Here is a 14,966-nt window from a genome sequence, read left to right as displayed (position 1 = left end):
TAAAGTTTATTGTATTGATACGAAATACGTGTTTCCTTTAAAAAACCCCCCATCACATATTTGGCCTACGATTATAATGCTCATGCTCATCCATTTATCTCTGCTTCATTGGTTTCCGACAGAAAAAAAATATCAAGAAAATGGATAGACGTTACCGGTCGCACAAATTGGGAACCAAAGAAACATACAAAAATTGTGTTCGGCACATTTTGAAGAGGGTTGTTTCGATTGGACGAAGACAATGAATCATACAATCCACTCAGTTTGTGTAAGTATATTAAATTATATTGAAATCAAATAAGTACCTATGTCTTAGCCTGACATACTGGAGGTCAAATTAAAGCTGATTTTGAGGTTTTACAACGTATTTTAATTGTTATAATCAAAAACGGTACAGCTCGTATCGTGGTGTGAATAGAAGAGAATGTATAGAAATCTACCTACAATTATACAATAAAAATTAGTGCCTAGACGTTAATCAATGCAATGTTTCCTAACTTATATAATGCTATATCTAAACTCTAAGGCGTATGTGCGCCGCAACATATTCCCCCCGTTGAAAGCACATTTCAACAGCTCTCAAAATCTTCAGCCGTCGGCAGCGGGCAGAGACGTACTAGCGGTCTCCGGACGCATCCTCGGGTTGTAGTGACATCAGCAACTCTCGTGATGCCGTCTGGTCCCGGGAACAAGCGTGTGACTCGTCCAAGGCGCCAGCACAGGGGTGGCACGTGATCCTCTTGAAGCAAGACCATATCTCCGATCTTCAGCTTATCTGTGCTTGTTTTCCATTTGGTCCTGTGCTGTAATTCGCAGATATATTCCTTCTGCCACCTTTGCCAGAAATGCTGTCGAATTTTCTCAACGCGATTGTATCTCTGCAGTGCGTTTTCTTTGCAATGGTCCAGGGTGGGCGTTGGCATTGCAGTCAGTGGGCGTCCAACGAGAAAGTGCCCTGGGGAAAGGGAGAGAACGTCGTTAGGAGAGGAGGATAAAGGACACAAGGGACGACTGTTAAGAATAGCCTCCACTTGTGCAAACAATGTAGAAATTTCCTCAAAGGTTAAATGGCTATTTCCTATGACTCTACGAATGTGGTGTTTGGCGGACTTAACGCCGGCTTCCCAAATGCCGCCGAAGTGAGGAGCGTAGGTAGGCGTGAATATAAACTTGATGCCCTCCTGACTGGCAAAATCAGATAGAGATTCAGCATTTGACTTTAAAAAGGAACCTACCTCCTTCGCGGCGGAAACGAAATTACGGCCATTGTCACAAAATATTTCAGCCGGCTTTGACCTTCGTGCTATGTACCTACGAAGGGTCATGATAAATGCATTTTTTGACAAATCAGATACTGCTTCCAAATGAACGCACTTAAATCTAAGGCATATGAACAAACACAAATAACATTTAATTAAACTGCTGCCCCTTCCCTTTCGATTTAGGATGTAAAAGGGACCAGCAAAATCTAAACCTACAGATTTAAAAGGAAAATCTGGTGTTATGCGCTGTGATGGGAGATCTCCCATCTTAGGACAGAATGTTTTGCCACGCAGGCGTCTGCAGCGCACGCAGTTATTAACCGTACGCCTAGCTAGGTGCCTACCGTTTACTGCCCAAACAGTTTCCCGAGCTACAGCTAGCAATTTCTGTGCACCAGCATGCAAGTTACGCAGATGCTCTTTTAAGAAGAATAGTTTTGTTAAATGGTGCGATAAATGAAGTAGAATCGGATGCTTCTTTTCATATGGATATATAAGAGATCCCAGGACACTGCAATCGTGAAACCAGTAAAACGCACAGGTATAGGTTAACCGTTATTATTCAAACAATTTGACCAGAACTCAGACGTCTGTTCTCGTTGCGTGCTCCAAACAAAGTGAGCTGCCAGCCAAGCTTTCAGCCTTTATATAGCAAACTCTTCGCCGTGCGACATTGGTGTTACCGGTTAAAACTTTATTTTGTGAACGAATACAGATGCTTAAATGAAAAACAAAGTGTGAAATAGCCTAAAACCTAACATTCGACCATCCTGACGACATGCTTGTCCCCAAGCATGCTGACAGGCCTTGTCAACCTAACATTCGGTAACTCAATTAGTTGGATGCACGCAACAAGACTAACAAAATTGGATGTAAAAAAAAACACAAACTTATGGTAACTTAATTCCAATCTCAATAAAATAATAGAAGAGAGTAAAACAAATAAAAATAAATTGTTTCTTTAAATTACTAACAAAATATAGAAAAGCCTCTATTAAACCTCTTTAACTCCTCTACATTATATAAAAAAACTTCATTGTTACAAGATTATCATCATTAATACATAAGATACAATATAGGTATATCTAAATTCAATCATTTGCTCCGCTGATGCCTGCGAACCCTCCTTCTCACAGGCAACAACGAAACAATCTTGTGAACCCTCCTTCTCACAAGATTAAAATTATCATAATATAATAAATCAATTGATTCATCACAGTCAGTGAGCCTGTTTTGCTGATACCCATGAACCTTCCTTCTCACAGGTAACAGTCAAAACATATCCTGTGAACCCTCCTTCTCACAGGATTACTACACAATACTCATCATGAATCAACCGAACTACCAAAAATCGTCCTGCTGACACCCATGAACCCTCCTTCTCACGGATAACAACAAAACAATCTTGTGAACCCTCCTTCTCACAAGATTTCACACATATCAACGACTGCAGGCAGTGAACCCTCCTTCTCACTTGCCTACAATAATCAATATTTAGCCAAAAATCAAAATCACAAATTATCGTTTAAGTTATTGTAAGTAGGTAATCTGAGTTAAATATATATAGATTAGTCTAATACAAACATCAGTACATTAGTATAAATAATAAGTAAATCATCTGTTACATACTATATTTACAATCAATCTTATTTCTCCTATCTTATCGTGGTTATTTTTACTAGGTTATTACTACATATAAAATCATTTACTTATCACTTAAGTTATCATCCTGATCACTTTCCTCGCCACTCTCATTGACATTCAAAGCAGCCACATGTACCCAGGGCATCATTCGATCGGAGGCTACTGTAGTCTTGCGCTTGTTTTTGGTGCTGTTTAAGCCGGGTATAGCAGCAACCCTATACCGGTCGTTACCTAACGCTGACACTACCCTATACGGCCCTATGATGGAATGAGCTTTTTGCTCTTTCCATCGTTACTGAACGAAGTTCTAGTAATCTTCACGAGCTCTCCTTCGCTGTAAACGCGAGCAGGGCGCCGGTTTTTGTCATACCTTTGTTTTTGTTTGTGTTGGTCATCGTCAATTTTATCCTTAACGTTTTCACGAATAGTTGTTAAATTTTCGTCTTCCTGAGCCTCACGAACAACTTCATTAAGTATCGGTCTTATTTCTGAATTCATTTGTGGCCCAAACATGACTTCAGCCGGCGTCCTCCCCGTAGCTTTGTGGCAAGTATTATTAATACCCCATTGCACCCTGCCTACTTTATCATCCCAGTCTTTTTCATCAAAATTTAGGTTTTGCGCCGTTAAAGAGCTTAAAATTGTACGGTTATATCTCTCGACCTGTCCGTTAGCCCGTGGACAGGCGACCGCGTTTAGGACATGTCGTATACCCTTCTCCGAGCAAAAGTGCTTGAAGGTGTACGAAGTGAAACTTGTACCGCGGTCACTGATAATTCTATCAGGATTCCGGAAAGTATAAAATATGTCTTCCAGTACTCTTATTGTGGTTTGGCTTTTCGTATTTCGGACTGGCTTAATGAAGGTGAACTTTGTAAACGAGTCTACTATGACCAACAAATAACAGTTTCCTCTCTTTGAGCGTACGAAGGGTCCAAGGTGGTCGATATGTAAAGTATTGAATGGTACTTCCACTTTGTTAATTGAGTGCAAAAGACCTTCGTTAGTACTACACTTCTTAGAGTAAGCGCACTCAAGACAAGCTTGAACGTACTTTTTGACGAACTTGGACATTTTTGCAAACCAGTATGTCTTTTTTATGCGTTCTAGGGTTTTCTCCACGCTAAAATGTCCAATTTCGTCATGGTTCATGCGACAAATCTGCCACCTTGCACCCTTTGGTACAACCCAGCGTAAATTATTTTTGTCACCATCCAAGTATCTGTATAATTTATCATCTTTAATAAGATAATTGTCCCTTATATACTTGAGACCTTCTGCATCCATATCATGGCTTAGAATGTCACGGATTCGGCTAAGTTCCGAATCTCCCAATTGTAATGTTTGTAGCCAGTCATCGCCACTAATGGTCATTACGCTGGGATACGTGTCGCTAACCGCATCAGTGGTGGAATCGTCAACAGCAGGATTTCGTGACAGAGCGTCCACATGGGACATTTTGGCACCGGCCCGATATTCTATCGTGCACTGATATTCCTGGAGGAGCAACCACCATCGTGCAATCCGTGGTATCAGGTCACGTTTGGAAAACGTTGAGCGCAGCGCGCTACAGTCCGTTACAACTTTGAAACTCTTGCCGAGGAGATACACTCTGAATTTCTTCAGAGAACTCACCACGGCAAGAGTCTCAAGTTCATACGCGTGAAAATTCTTTTCTTCAGGCGATGTTTGTCGGCTGTAATAGGCGACGGGTCGAAATGTATCGTCACCATTACGTCGTTGCATCAGTATACCACCAACGCCAACTTTGCTGGCGTCGGTGTGCAACTCAGTCTCGGCTTCGGGATCATATATTGCCAATATTGGCCGACCAACTAGCTTGTCCTTCAGTGTCGTGAACGATGTTTCTTGCTCATCCGTCCATGACCAATCAACATCTTTCTTTAAAAGTTTGTTTAGTGGAAAAGACAACGCAGCAAAATTTCTAATAAATTTTCTAAAATATCCGACCAATCCTAAAAATTGACGCACTGAATGTGGGTTAGTTGGGCGAGGGAAATTCACAACGGACTCAATCTTTTTGTCTCCAGGGCGAACACCAGCGACGCTAATTTCATAGCCTAAATAATTTATTTGGCTTTGGAGAAAATCGCACTTGGCTAGATTTAGAGTGAGATTTGCCCTCTCTATTAATTTCAAGACATTCTCCAATCTTTCCAGGCACTCCTCAACGCTTTTCCCGTATATGAGGACATCATCTATGTACGCAGTCGCCTCGGTGAACCTGGAGGATCCGAGCACTTTGTTCATTAACCGCTGGAACACGGCTGGTGCATTTGCCAATCCGAACGGCATACGGTTGAACTCATATTGACCGTCCGGAGTGACGAACGATGTAAGAGGCTTTGACTCTTCAGCAATAGGGACTTGGTAATATCCCGATGCCAGATCAAGAGTTATAAAGTAGGCTTGTCCTGAGAGGCGTGCAAGCTCATCCTCGATCACTGGCATAGGGTAACGTTCTTTGACGGTTACAGAATTTAAAAGCCGGTAGTCTACACAAAGTCTCTGTTTTCCGTCCTTCTTACGTACCAGAATTATAGGACTGGCGTACTCTGAGACTGACTCTCGGACAATCCCTGCGTCAAGCATGTCGGCCACCATTGTCCTAACTTGATCTCGCTCCTGGTGCGATAGCCTATATGGGCGGTAGACAACGGGGCGCTTGCTATTTAACTCTATATTCATTTCGGTTAGACTTGTACAGCCCAAATCTTTCAGGGACTCTGCAAAACAATGCTTGTATTTCGTCAACAACTCAAGAAGCCGTTGCTTTTGGTTACCATCAACCCCGTCACCTACATGTACCTTACTAGAGTCTATGGTAGACCCTTCATGCCCCGTCAAATCTGTAGGATCCGAGCAAATTCGTTTAACAACTTGAATTCTCGTTCCTCTACTCAATACATCGCCTTCGCCAATGACACAGGACTCTGTTAAGGGAGTGAGATGAACATACAACTGCCCTAGCTTAACCTGGTATACTCCACCAGTAAGGGCGAACTCATGATTGGGTTTTCCCACTACCCTGCCACTTAACAGTATGTGTCCGTCAGTGGTGGTGCTGGCAGATGCTTTAACCATAGCGGGTCCGTATATCTTGGTTGTTGATATACTCGAAATGCTCACGTCAGGGGTATCTAAATCTTCACACCGTGCAAATGGTAAGTCATTGTTAACGCAATAGAATTTAAGATTGTCGGCGTTCTTTATGACAAGTATATGGGGTTGCTCGGTGAACGTTTGTCCAATTAGTAAGGGACAGTCCAGAAATTTATCTTCCACCACGTGACATATTATATCCGCATTTACGCCATCAACGCCCACAGTCACTTTTACACCGCCAAAAGAGCTGACAACGGTATTGCCAAAACCCTTTAATGGGGTTGGCGGTTGATCACAGACAAGCCCTAGAGACTTTGCGGTAGTATTCTGGATAAGTGAAACCTCACTTCCAAAATCCACGAAGGCTTTTGTCGGTACTTTATTAATCAGGCTCTCCTTAACAAATTTGGAATTAGATTCGGATGTCATTATACGCATGGTTTTAGGAGCATTACCTTTACCGTCACTCTCCTGCTTGTATGTACAAGTATCTACGTTATGGCCGATCCGACGGCACTTAGTGCACATATTCAAGGGTTTTGGACACTTTAAATATGGGTGCCCTTTTTCTTTACAATTAAAGCAGAAGAGTTCTCGATTTGAATAAGGTGCGCTCCTATATTGTCTTTGATTTGTTTGGTTATTAGTGAATGATTCGACATTTTTGGATTTAAAATTAGAACGATCAAAATTTTGTGGCGCAGAGGTCTCCTTGTTTGTCATCAGAAAGTGAAGAAGTTGATCAGGTTGAGTACAACATAGAGCGTTAGCACTAGATCGCATAGTTTTATCATTTAACCCGTGGATAATACATTCTACAGCGCGCTTGCCTTCAATATCGCACCGATTTAACAAGGCCAACTTTTCGTAGTAATAAATCTCTAGGGGTTCATTGAATTTACTTCTTCTCTTAAGCATGTCCTCCAAGGATTGGCCATAATTCTGCTCAAACGGGAAAGCGTTAAGTAATTTTTGTTGCCATTCGGCCCAGCTGAATAGTATAGAATTGAGGCTTTCATACCACAACTTGGCCAATCCTTGGAGCTTCTGCATTGAGAAATGTATGGTCGTTTTCTCATCCCAGCCATAGACAGTGGCACACTCATTTACTTTTTTAATCCAAATATCGATTCTTTGACCCTTTGACGAAGGGTCAAAATCAGGAAGGATATTTTGGTGATTGATATTATTTGAATGTGATGAAGTCGGCACTGTCAATGGCTGGGATTGCCTGAATGAATTAATAATGGACATAAGGTCCTTGGAGGTAAACGTTGGACTATCTGACCTGCCGCAGCCCTTCAGTCTTGGTGTGCGATGCTCGTCGCGCTGATCTTCTCGGGAGCGTTGGATCTCCGGTTCACGCTCGCGGAGGTTGCTTCTCTCGCGGACGCTGTTGACATGCCCTGCATCACGCTCACGATGACGCACTTCCTCACATCGTTGACGGCTGCGTGACTCTCTTTGCGTCACGCTTTCTCGGCGGTAACTGCGCTCTCGACGCAGCTCATCCTCGAGTGTGCGTACTCGTTCACGCTGCAACTCCAGCTCTTGCAGTCGCCTCAGCTCAGGGGTACGCAGCCGGCTGCGACTTCGGTAGTCTCGGCTTCCCCGACGGGTGCGGCTGCGACTGCGTCTCTGGGACTCCCGGCTGGGACCCGCTTCTCTTCGGTCGGGCGTTGTTAGGCGCCTCCGCGAAGCTTCGTCGCCTTCAGGCATCGTATTCGGCACTCGAAACAAAGAAAAATAAACGATATTGAGTAAAAAAATAGGTTAATCACGCAAATTAGCAAAAACGTGGGTATCTCGAAAACGGTGCGTCGTAGCTCAAAAATAATGAAATTTTTGCCCCCCTTTTGTAAACCCCCAAATAGCAATCGTTACCATAGAATCTGTCATAAAAACTGTCAAATGTCAAATATTTAACAAAAGTGCGGGTATCTCGAAAACGGTGCGTCGTAGCTCAAAAATAATGAAATTTTTGTCCACCTTTTACAATCCCTTTCATCATAAACCATATAATATGTCATAAAAACTGTCAAATGTCAAATAAACTGTCTATTAACTTCAAAGAATGGACCTTTCTCAGCTTTGCTCAACCACGTGTTTAATTTCGGTATATTGAATTGTCAAAACTAAAAAAAATAGAACTGTATTTTGCAAAAAGTGTAAAAACATAATAAAATAAACGTGTGTACTTACCACTTCTGAAGTATAAGAGATCCCAGGACACTGCAATCGTGAAACCAGTAAAACGCACAGGTATAGGTTAACCGTTATTATTCAAACAATTTGACCAGAACTCAGACGTCTGTTCTCGTTGCGTGCTCCAAACAAAGTGAGCTGCCAGCCAAGCTTTCAGCCTTTATATAGCAAACTCTTCGCCGTGCGACATTGGTGTTACCGGTTAAAACTTTATTTTGTGAACGAATACAGATGCTTAAATGAAAAACAAAGTGTGAAATAGCCTAAAACCTAACAGATAGTTTGAAGCATCAATACGTCCACCGACTCTTATCACTTTGTTATCTAAAAACGGTGATAACGATAAAATTTTGCATTTTGAACTCAATGCCTTATTTTTAATAAGCAGGTCGTACTCAACTGGAAAGGACTCGCGTTGAGCAATCATGCATAATGACTCGAATGACTCATTAAGTTCATCAACGCTAATGATACCTACGCGTCTAGATTTTGGGTTTTTTATATTGTAAATAAATCTCATTACCATAGCACGAACTCTCATTAATTTAGTTAAGTTAGAATAATTTTCAATTTTAAATATCTTATCAGCTACCGTGACAGTATTTACTTTGATTTCAGTTAAGTCGTCATCAATTTTTTGATTTAATATAGGCCATTTTGACTCGTCTTCTAGCAAATATTTTGGACCTGTCCACCATAACTCCGTAGACGGTAACTGTCTAGGGTCTACCCCCCGCGAGATTAAATCAGCTGGGTTAGCAGAGGTGGGTACGTATCTCCAGGCGGAAGCTTGTGTAAGCTCACGAATCTCACGTATCCTATTAGCTACAAAAACCTTAAGTTTTGTTAAATCGCTATTTATCCAACCGATAACGATACTAGCATCACACCAGTGAACTATGCGCGTTGGTTTGTATCTTAATGAATCGATGACAGCTTTAGTTAATTTAGAAGCAAGAAGTGCGGCACATTACTCAAGGCGTGGCATTGTTGTTGGTTTAATTGGAGCTACCTTTGATTTGGCACAAAGTAACTTAACTGATACTTCACCATTGTCATTTATTGATCGTAAATATATACACGTCCCGTATGCTACCTGTGACGCATCACTGAAGGTGTGCATTTCTGTTGATATTGGTGTGTCACATAGAACGAGTCTCGGAATTTGTAAATTTTCGAGTGACACCAAGTTGTTTGAGAATTTCTCCCATTCATTTTGAACATCCTGTGGAACTTCGTCATCAAAGTCCAATTTTAGTTGCCATAATTTTTGTATTAGCATTTTAGGTATTATTATTGTAGGACTCAGTAAGCCCATTGGGTCGAATATTCTAAAAGAATTCGACATTATGTAACGTTTTGTTATTTTATTATTTTGTGTACTTTCTTTAGTGGGAAAGTAAAAACAATCAGCTTGAGGAGTCCAGCCAAGTCCGAGAGTACTGGTTGACTCACTTATTGTTAGGTTGTCCTGTAAGTTTAAGTCAGAATTTTGAAATAAATTTGGTAGATTACTTTTGTATTTTCTGAGATTAAAACATCCTGATGATAATGTTTTTGCAATTTCTTGTTGAATATACCGTAACTCGTTTTCGTCATCTGAGCCTGTAATTAGGTCATCCACGTAGAAGTCGTGTTGTATTATTGTTTTTATCAGCTCATCATTGTGCTCCTGCCCTAATTGCTTTAGACATCGCGTACTCAAATAACTTGAACTTGCCAGGCCGTAAGTTAAAGTATTCAATTGCAACGTTTGAATGGGTTTAGATTCATCATCCCTCCACAAGATAAGTTGTAACTTTCGGTCTTCTTCAGCAACTTCAACTTGTCGGTACATCTTCTCGATGTCACCGGTAAGTAAGTATTTGTATTGACGCGCCCTTATCAAGATGGAGAAAAGAGAATCTTGTACCGTTGGACCCACCATAAGAATATCATTTAGAGAATAGCCTGATGTACTAGGACACGAGCCATCGAACACAACACGCAGTGGTGAAGACTCAGATGTCTCCTTTAGAACAGCATGGTGACATAGAAAGTATGACGGACTTGGTATTTTCACAGCCGAGGTAGACAGATGTTCTAAATCAGCATATTCGGAGATAAATTTAGAATATTCTTCTTTTATTTTTGGATTTCGTTTAAATCTTTTTTCTAAGTTTAAGAATCGTTTTTTGGCCAGACTGTAGGTGTCGCCTAGACAGTCTGGAGTATCAGATAAAGGTAACTTTACACAAAACCTTCCGTTATTTTGTCTAGTCGTATTCATTAAAAAATGTTTTTCGCATATTTCGTCAGTTTTATTTAGTATAGGTTTATTTGGTACTTCTTCTAACTGCCAAAAAATAGGTAACATTTTGTCTACTTCGGTTTGTGACTCATTGCCAACAAAGGCATGATTACAGTAAATCTGATTATTTTGAACATTATTTTTGGTAAATTTAGTTGTTTTATGTCAATCGGCAATTTAGGTAACTTGCTAGTTAATTCATCTAACACAAAGCAAGATAAGGTGACCTTGAAGTCACTATTCATGGAATTACATCTTTCGACAATGTAATTTGAACAGTTGTTGCCAATACCTATGACCTTTAGTGAATCAATAGGAACAGAATCAAGATTTAGTTTTTGTTTTAGCGATTTTGTTATGAATGACGATTGGCTCCCGCAATCAAGCAGTGCGCGGACCTTCTCCTTCTTTTTTGTAATTGGGTTAGTAACCTCAATCATTGCTGTAGACAATAATAGTACTTGAGAATAAGTTTGATTTGTAAATGTTGCCAATGTTTCAGGCTCAATTTCTTCAAAGTTATTGATAGTTTCGTTATTTTGCGTTGTGGTAGGTTGATGTAACAAGCTATTGTGGCGACGTTTACAGTCGCGGCACGGACCCCGGGTGCAGTCACTCTCAGGGTGGCCTTGGCGAAGACAATTAGGACACAGTTTGTATTTTTTGACGTCAGCCCACCTATCATGTACAGATTTTGACTTAAATACACTGCAATCATAAATTCTATGATTGTCAGCGCAAATTATGCATAGATAATTAGCAGGCTTATCTTTAGTTGTAGCTGCAAACGATTTTACATTTTGTGTTGTTTGATGATGATGATGATTTTGATTATTAGGACGTTCGAATCTTTTGTAATTGTTGTTTGGTGTGGAGTGAAAATTGCGTGACGTCGACGGTTGCGACTTCATGTTTTCAGTTTTGTTTCTGTTTAGTGATTCTCACACGTCTGCGCGATCGGTTAGAAACTTGTATAATTGTTCTAGCGTGGGACAATCAGTAAAAGAATTGCGACATTCTTCCCACTTCATTAATGTTTGGCTATCTAATTTAGAAGACAACATGTAGATGATTAAAACATCCCATTTGTCTGTAGCATGCCCTAAGTTAGACAAAGCACGTAAATTTTTAGTCACGTGATCAGCTAGGAAACGTAGTGATTTTTCTGTCTCACGTGTGAATGGCTGTATGTTGAATAGCGCATTAAGGTGATGGTTGGTAAGCAGCCGAGTGTTGTCATACCGCTCACGAATCAAACTCCAAGCTGCCGAATAATTCGCAGCCGAGATCTCCAAGTTTGAGATCACTCTGGCGGCTTCTCCCTCTAGGTATGACACTAGATAGTGAAATTTGTGTATTGGTGATATGCGTGGATTATTATGAATTAAACTTTCGTACATATCACGAAACTCCAGCCAGCGAAAATATACGCCATCGAACTTGGATATCTGTATTTGTGGCAATTGAAACCCTATTTCCCTTTCTACGCGAGGAGAGGTGTCCTTTGAGCTATAGTTGTATTTTTCGTACAATGTTTTAGACTTAGCAACGTAAGTAAAGATGTCAGTTTCTATTTTTTCGCGTTCTTCTAATTCTAAATCCAAATCAACTGAATTTATAATCTCTATCTCACTCTGCAACTCATCGAAGTTGTTTGATAAAGTCTCGACCTTTCGAATGCGAAGGGACAACTCGGACAACTCGATGTCAGTCAGGGAAGACTTTTGGCTTACGTTATTTATGTAATTTTTATATTTTGTTAACTGACCCTTGATTGAAGATCTTTTCTTGAGCAACTTACTTAATTTAATTGTATTTTCTTGTTCAGTATCTTCACTAACAGTAGACATGATTACTTATTTAACTTATGATCAGTTTATAAATAAAGTAAACCAAAGTACAAGTTAGAATAGATAATAATTTAGTATCTTATCTCACGCTCCTCGCTTAGACGACACGCCGAGATGGGAATCCGGTGCGCAGGCACAGCTGATAGCCGAGGTAGTGACGTAACTCTGTAGCTGAGGTACGGAGGCTCGCTGTACCGCGCGGTGACAATCCTGGAATTGGTCGGCGAAACTAGTCACTATTTTGAATTTACTAGTTAGGTACAAGGGAATACGTGGAAATTACTTATTTAGTTGTGTAGAAATGAATTGGGTAACAGTTTGTAATGTAAGCAATGAATTACTGATGATAAACTACACTGTACCAAGTTAGGTAATAAAAATTGAACTTTAATTTTAAGAATTCACCTTTGAATTAGTTAGGTGATAGGTAGTATTAGGTAGGTGGTTTATATTATGTGAATAATGTTTATTTAGCCTTGTACTTGCTATATGTAACAGGTTCTTTAGGCAAAAGTACCTAGGTAGATATTTAGACAAGTTATAATTTTGAAAGTAGCAATTTTGCGAGATAAAATTTTGTTTCTATTGTGTTTCACCTTTTATTGATGATGAAATGACACAAATCTACACAAGTAGAAGCTATTCATAGGAATAGGAAGAAATTAGGTGATAGGTTAGGAAGTTAGAAGGAAAGACGGGCACTTATCTTTTGTTGGTTGGCGATTCTCGGCGTGACACTTTTGCTGCACCACTGCTCCGATAGTCTGCACATCATAGTCCAACTGCCCTGCTCCACAGCATGCTCCTTCAAGTCCTTCTTCCCCTTGGTTGACCTCGAACACGTTTTGCGCAGCAATGTGGTGGCGGTTATTTTGATGAATTTCGCGTGAATTTTGTAGTTCCCCTCATGGGCCACCAAAATATGTCTTAGCCTGACATACTCGAGGTCAAATTAAAGCTGATTTTGAGGTTTTACAACGTATTTTAATTGTTATAATCAAAAACGGTACAGCTCGTATCGTGGTGTGAATAGAAGAGAATGTATAGAAATCTACCTACAATTATACAATAAAAATTAGTGCCTAGACGTTAATCAATGCAATGTTTCCTAACTTATATAATGCTATATCTAAACTCTAAGGCGTATGTGCGCCGCAACAACCTATGAGTAAAGTTTTTTTTTCTTATATCGTCGGTTGACAGGAAAAACTCACGAAGGCTGATTTTTCAATATTCAGATAAATGTTATCTGGGTAATACAAACATTGAGAAACATTGAGACGCAACAGCATCAAAATTATTCCCCATTAAAACTTTTATCTGGCTATTGAAAAATTAGCCTTAGTGTCTTTTTCCTATCATACGACGATATACTCAAGTTTTGTTTTTGTTATTATGATAAGTTAAATTTCCCCATATTTAGGTTTTATTTTTTTGTCGGCAACACTTATGGTTTAAGTGAGAAAGAGAATAGTGAACACGGCGATTGCGAGTCTATTTGTAGTTGGTCTGAGACCATTATCATTAATCTGTGACTTGACATTTTATGTCAAAATGGACGTAGTTACGCAGACAGAAAGGACTCAACCCACACAAACCTAGTTCTGAGATATAGACGTTTTAAGTTCTAATCGGTATTCTTCAGCAATGAAAAGCATCTTATATGTGGAAATTATCTTAAATTATGCATATTTATTGTTATTTTACTATTGCAAATCATGGTGTAGCTATAACGAATATTTATTGAGTTATTAATGAAAATATGCACTTGGATCCTTTCTCCTAAATTGCTTTTTCTATGCAAGCAGGGAAATTCAACGTTTCGCAGAAAGGATCCAACCAAATATTTATTTTTATAAAATATTTTTTTAAATAACAATATGGTTTTTAAAGTAAAATGTTTATATTGTAGACACAAGACATTACTTTTTTACACAAAATAAAAATTATATATCAAAAGTAAACCTATTATTAAATATTTTATATTGAAATGTAATTGGAAACAACATTTCACATCTATATAAAAATCTAACCGGAACTGTATTCTCAAGCGCAAAACTCTGGATCAACTTAACCGATTTTGATATTTTTTTTACAAAAAAGAAGCCTACGTTTTTAGTGAGTATCTACGACCCGTTTGTATCCCATAATTTTCAGGATAAAGAATTTTGACGGAAAGCAAACCTCATAGAAAAAAGTTGGGCATGAATAAAATTCTAACCGGAAATGTGTTCCCAAGAGCAAAACTCTGGATCAACTTAACCGATTTTGATATATTTTTTACGAAATGGAAGCCCACTTTTTTTGTAAGTGTCTACGACCCGTATTTATCCCATAATTTTCTGGATAAAGCAATATGAACATAAGCAAACCTCAAAGGATAAAGTTGGACATAAATAAAATTCTCTTTTACTCTAACTTCACTTCATCATCCTCGGTATATTGCAACTATCCTCCTTTTTATGCCTCCGTAGGATATCCGTCGTTCCTTGTGCTTACCATACGATCGCTGAAATCCCACTTTTCAGCGATCAGTGGGATTTCAGCGATCGTATGGTCTGTATCACTTTACTTTGGGGTTTATAAAGA

The 14,966-nt window shown here is 39.5% G+C and overlaps 3 protein-coding genes across 6 annotated transcripts in view; 1 reads left to right on the top strand and 2 right to left on the bottom strand.

The window, feature by feature from the left end:
- The window catches only part of LOC119693291 (zinc finger protein 1 homolog), a 538,991-nt gene that overhangs the window by 194,368 nt on the left and 329,657 nt on the right, over positions 1–14,966 (bottom strand). The gene's annotated exons all lie outside the window — the stretch shown is intronic.
- The window catches only part of LOC119693302 (zinc finger protein 62-like), a 159,265-nt gene that overhangs the window by 13,501 nt on the left and 130,798 nt on the right, over positions 1–14,966 (top strand). The window lies entirely within an intron of this gene.
- On the bottom strand, positions 313–1,724 carry LOC125489150. The gene has a single exon (XM_048624014.1). It carries the CDS (start codon positions 1,527–1,529, stop codon positions 570–572), a length of 960 nt encoding a protein of 319 aa, XP_048479971.1. The 5' UTR covers positions 1,530–1,724; the 3' UTR covers positions 313–569.

This window comes from Plutella xylostella, chromosome 11 (genome assembly GCF_932276165.1).
Source record: "Plutella xylostella chromosome 11, ilPluXylo3.1, whole genome shotgun sequence".
Taxonomy (NCBI): Eukaryota; Metazoa; Arthropoda; class Insecta; order Lepidoptera; family Plutellidae; genus Plutella; species Plutella xylostella.
The sequence above is the reverse complement of the archived record's forward strand: the minus strand, read 5'-3'. Positions and strand labels throughout refer to the sequence as shown.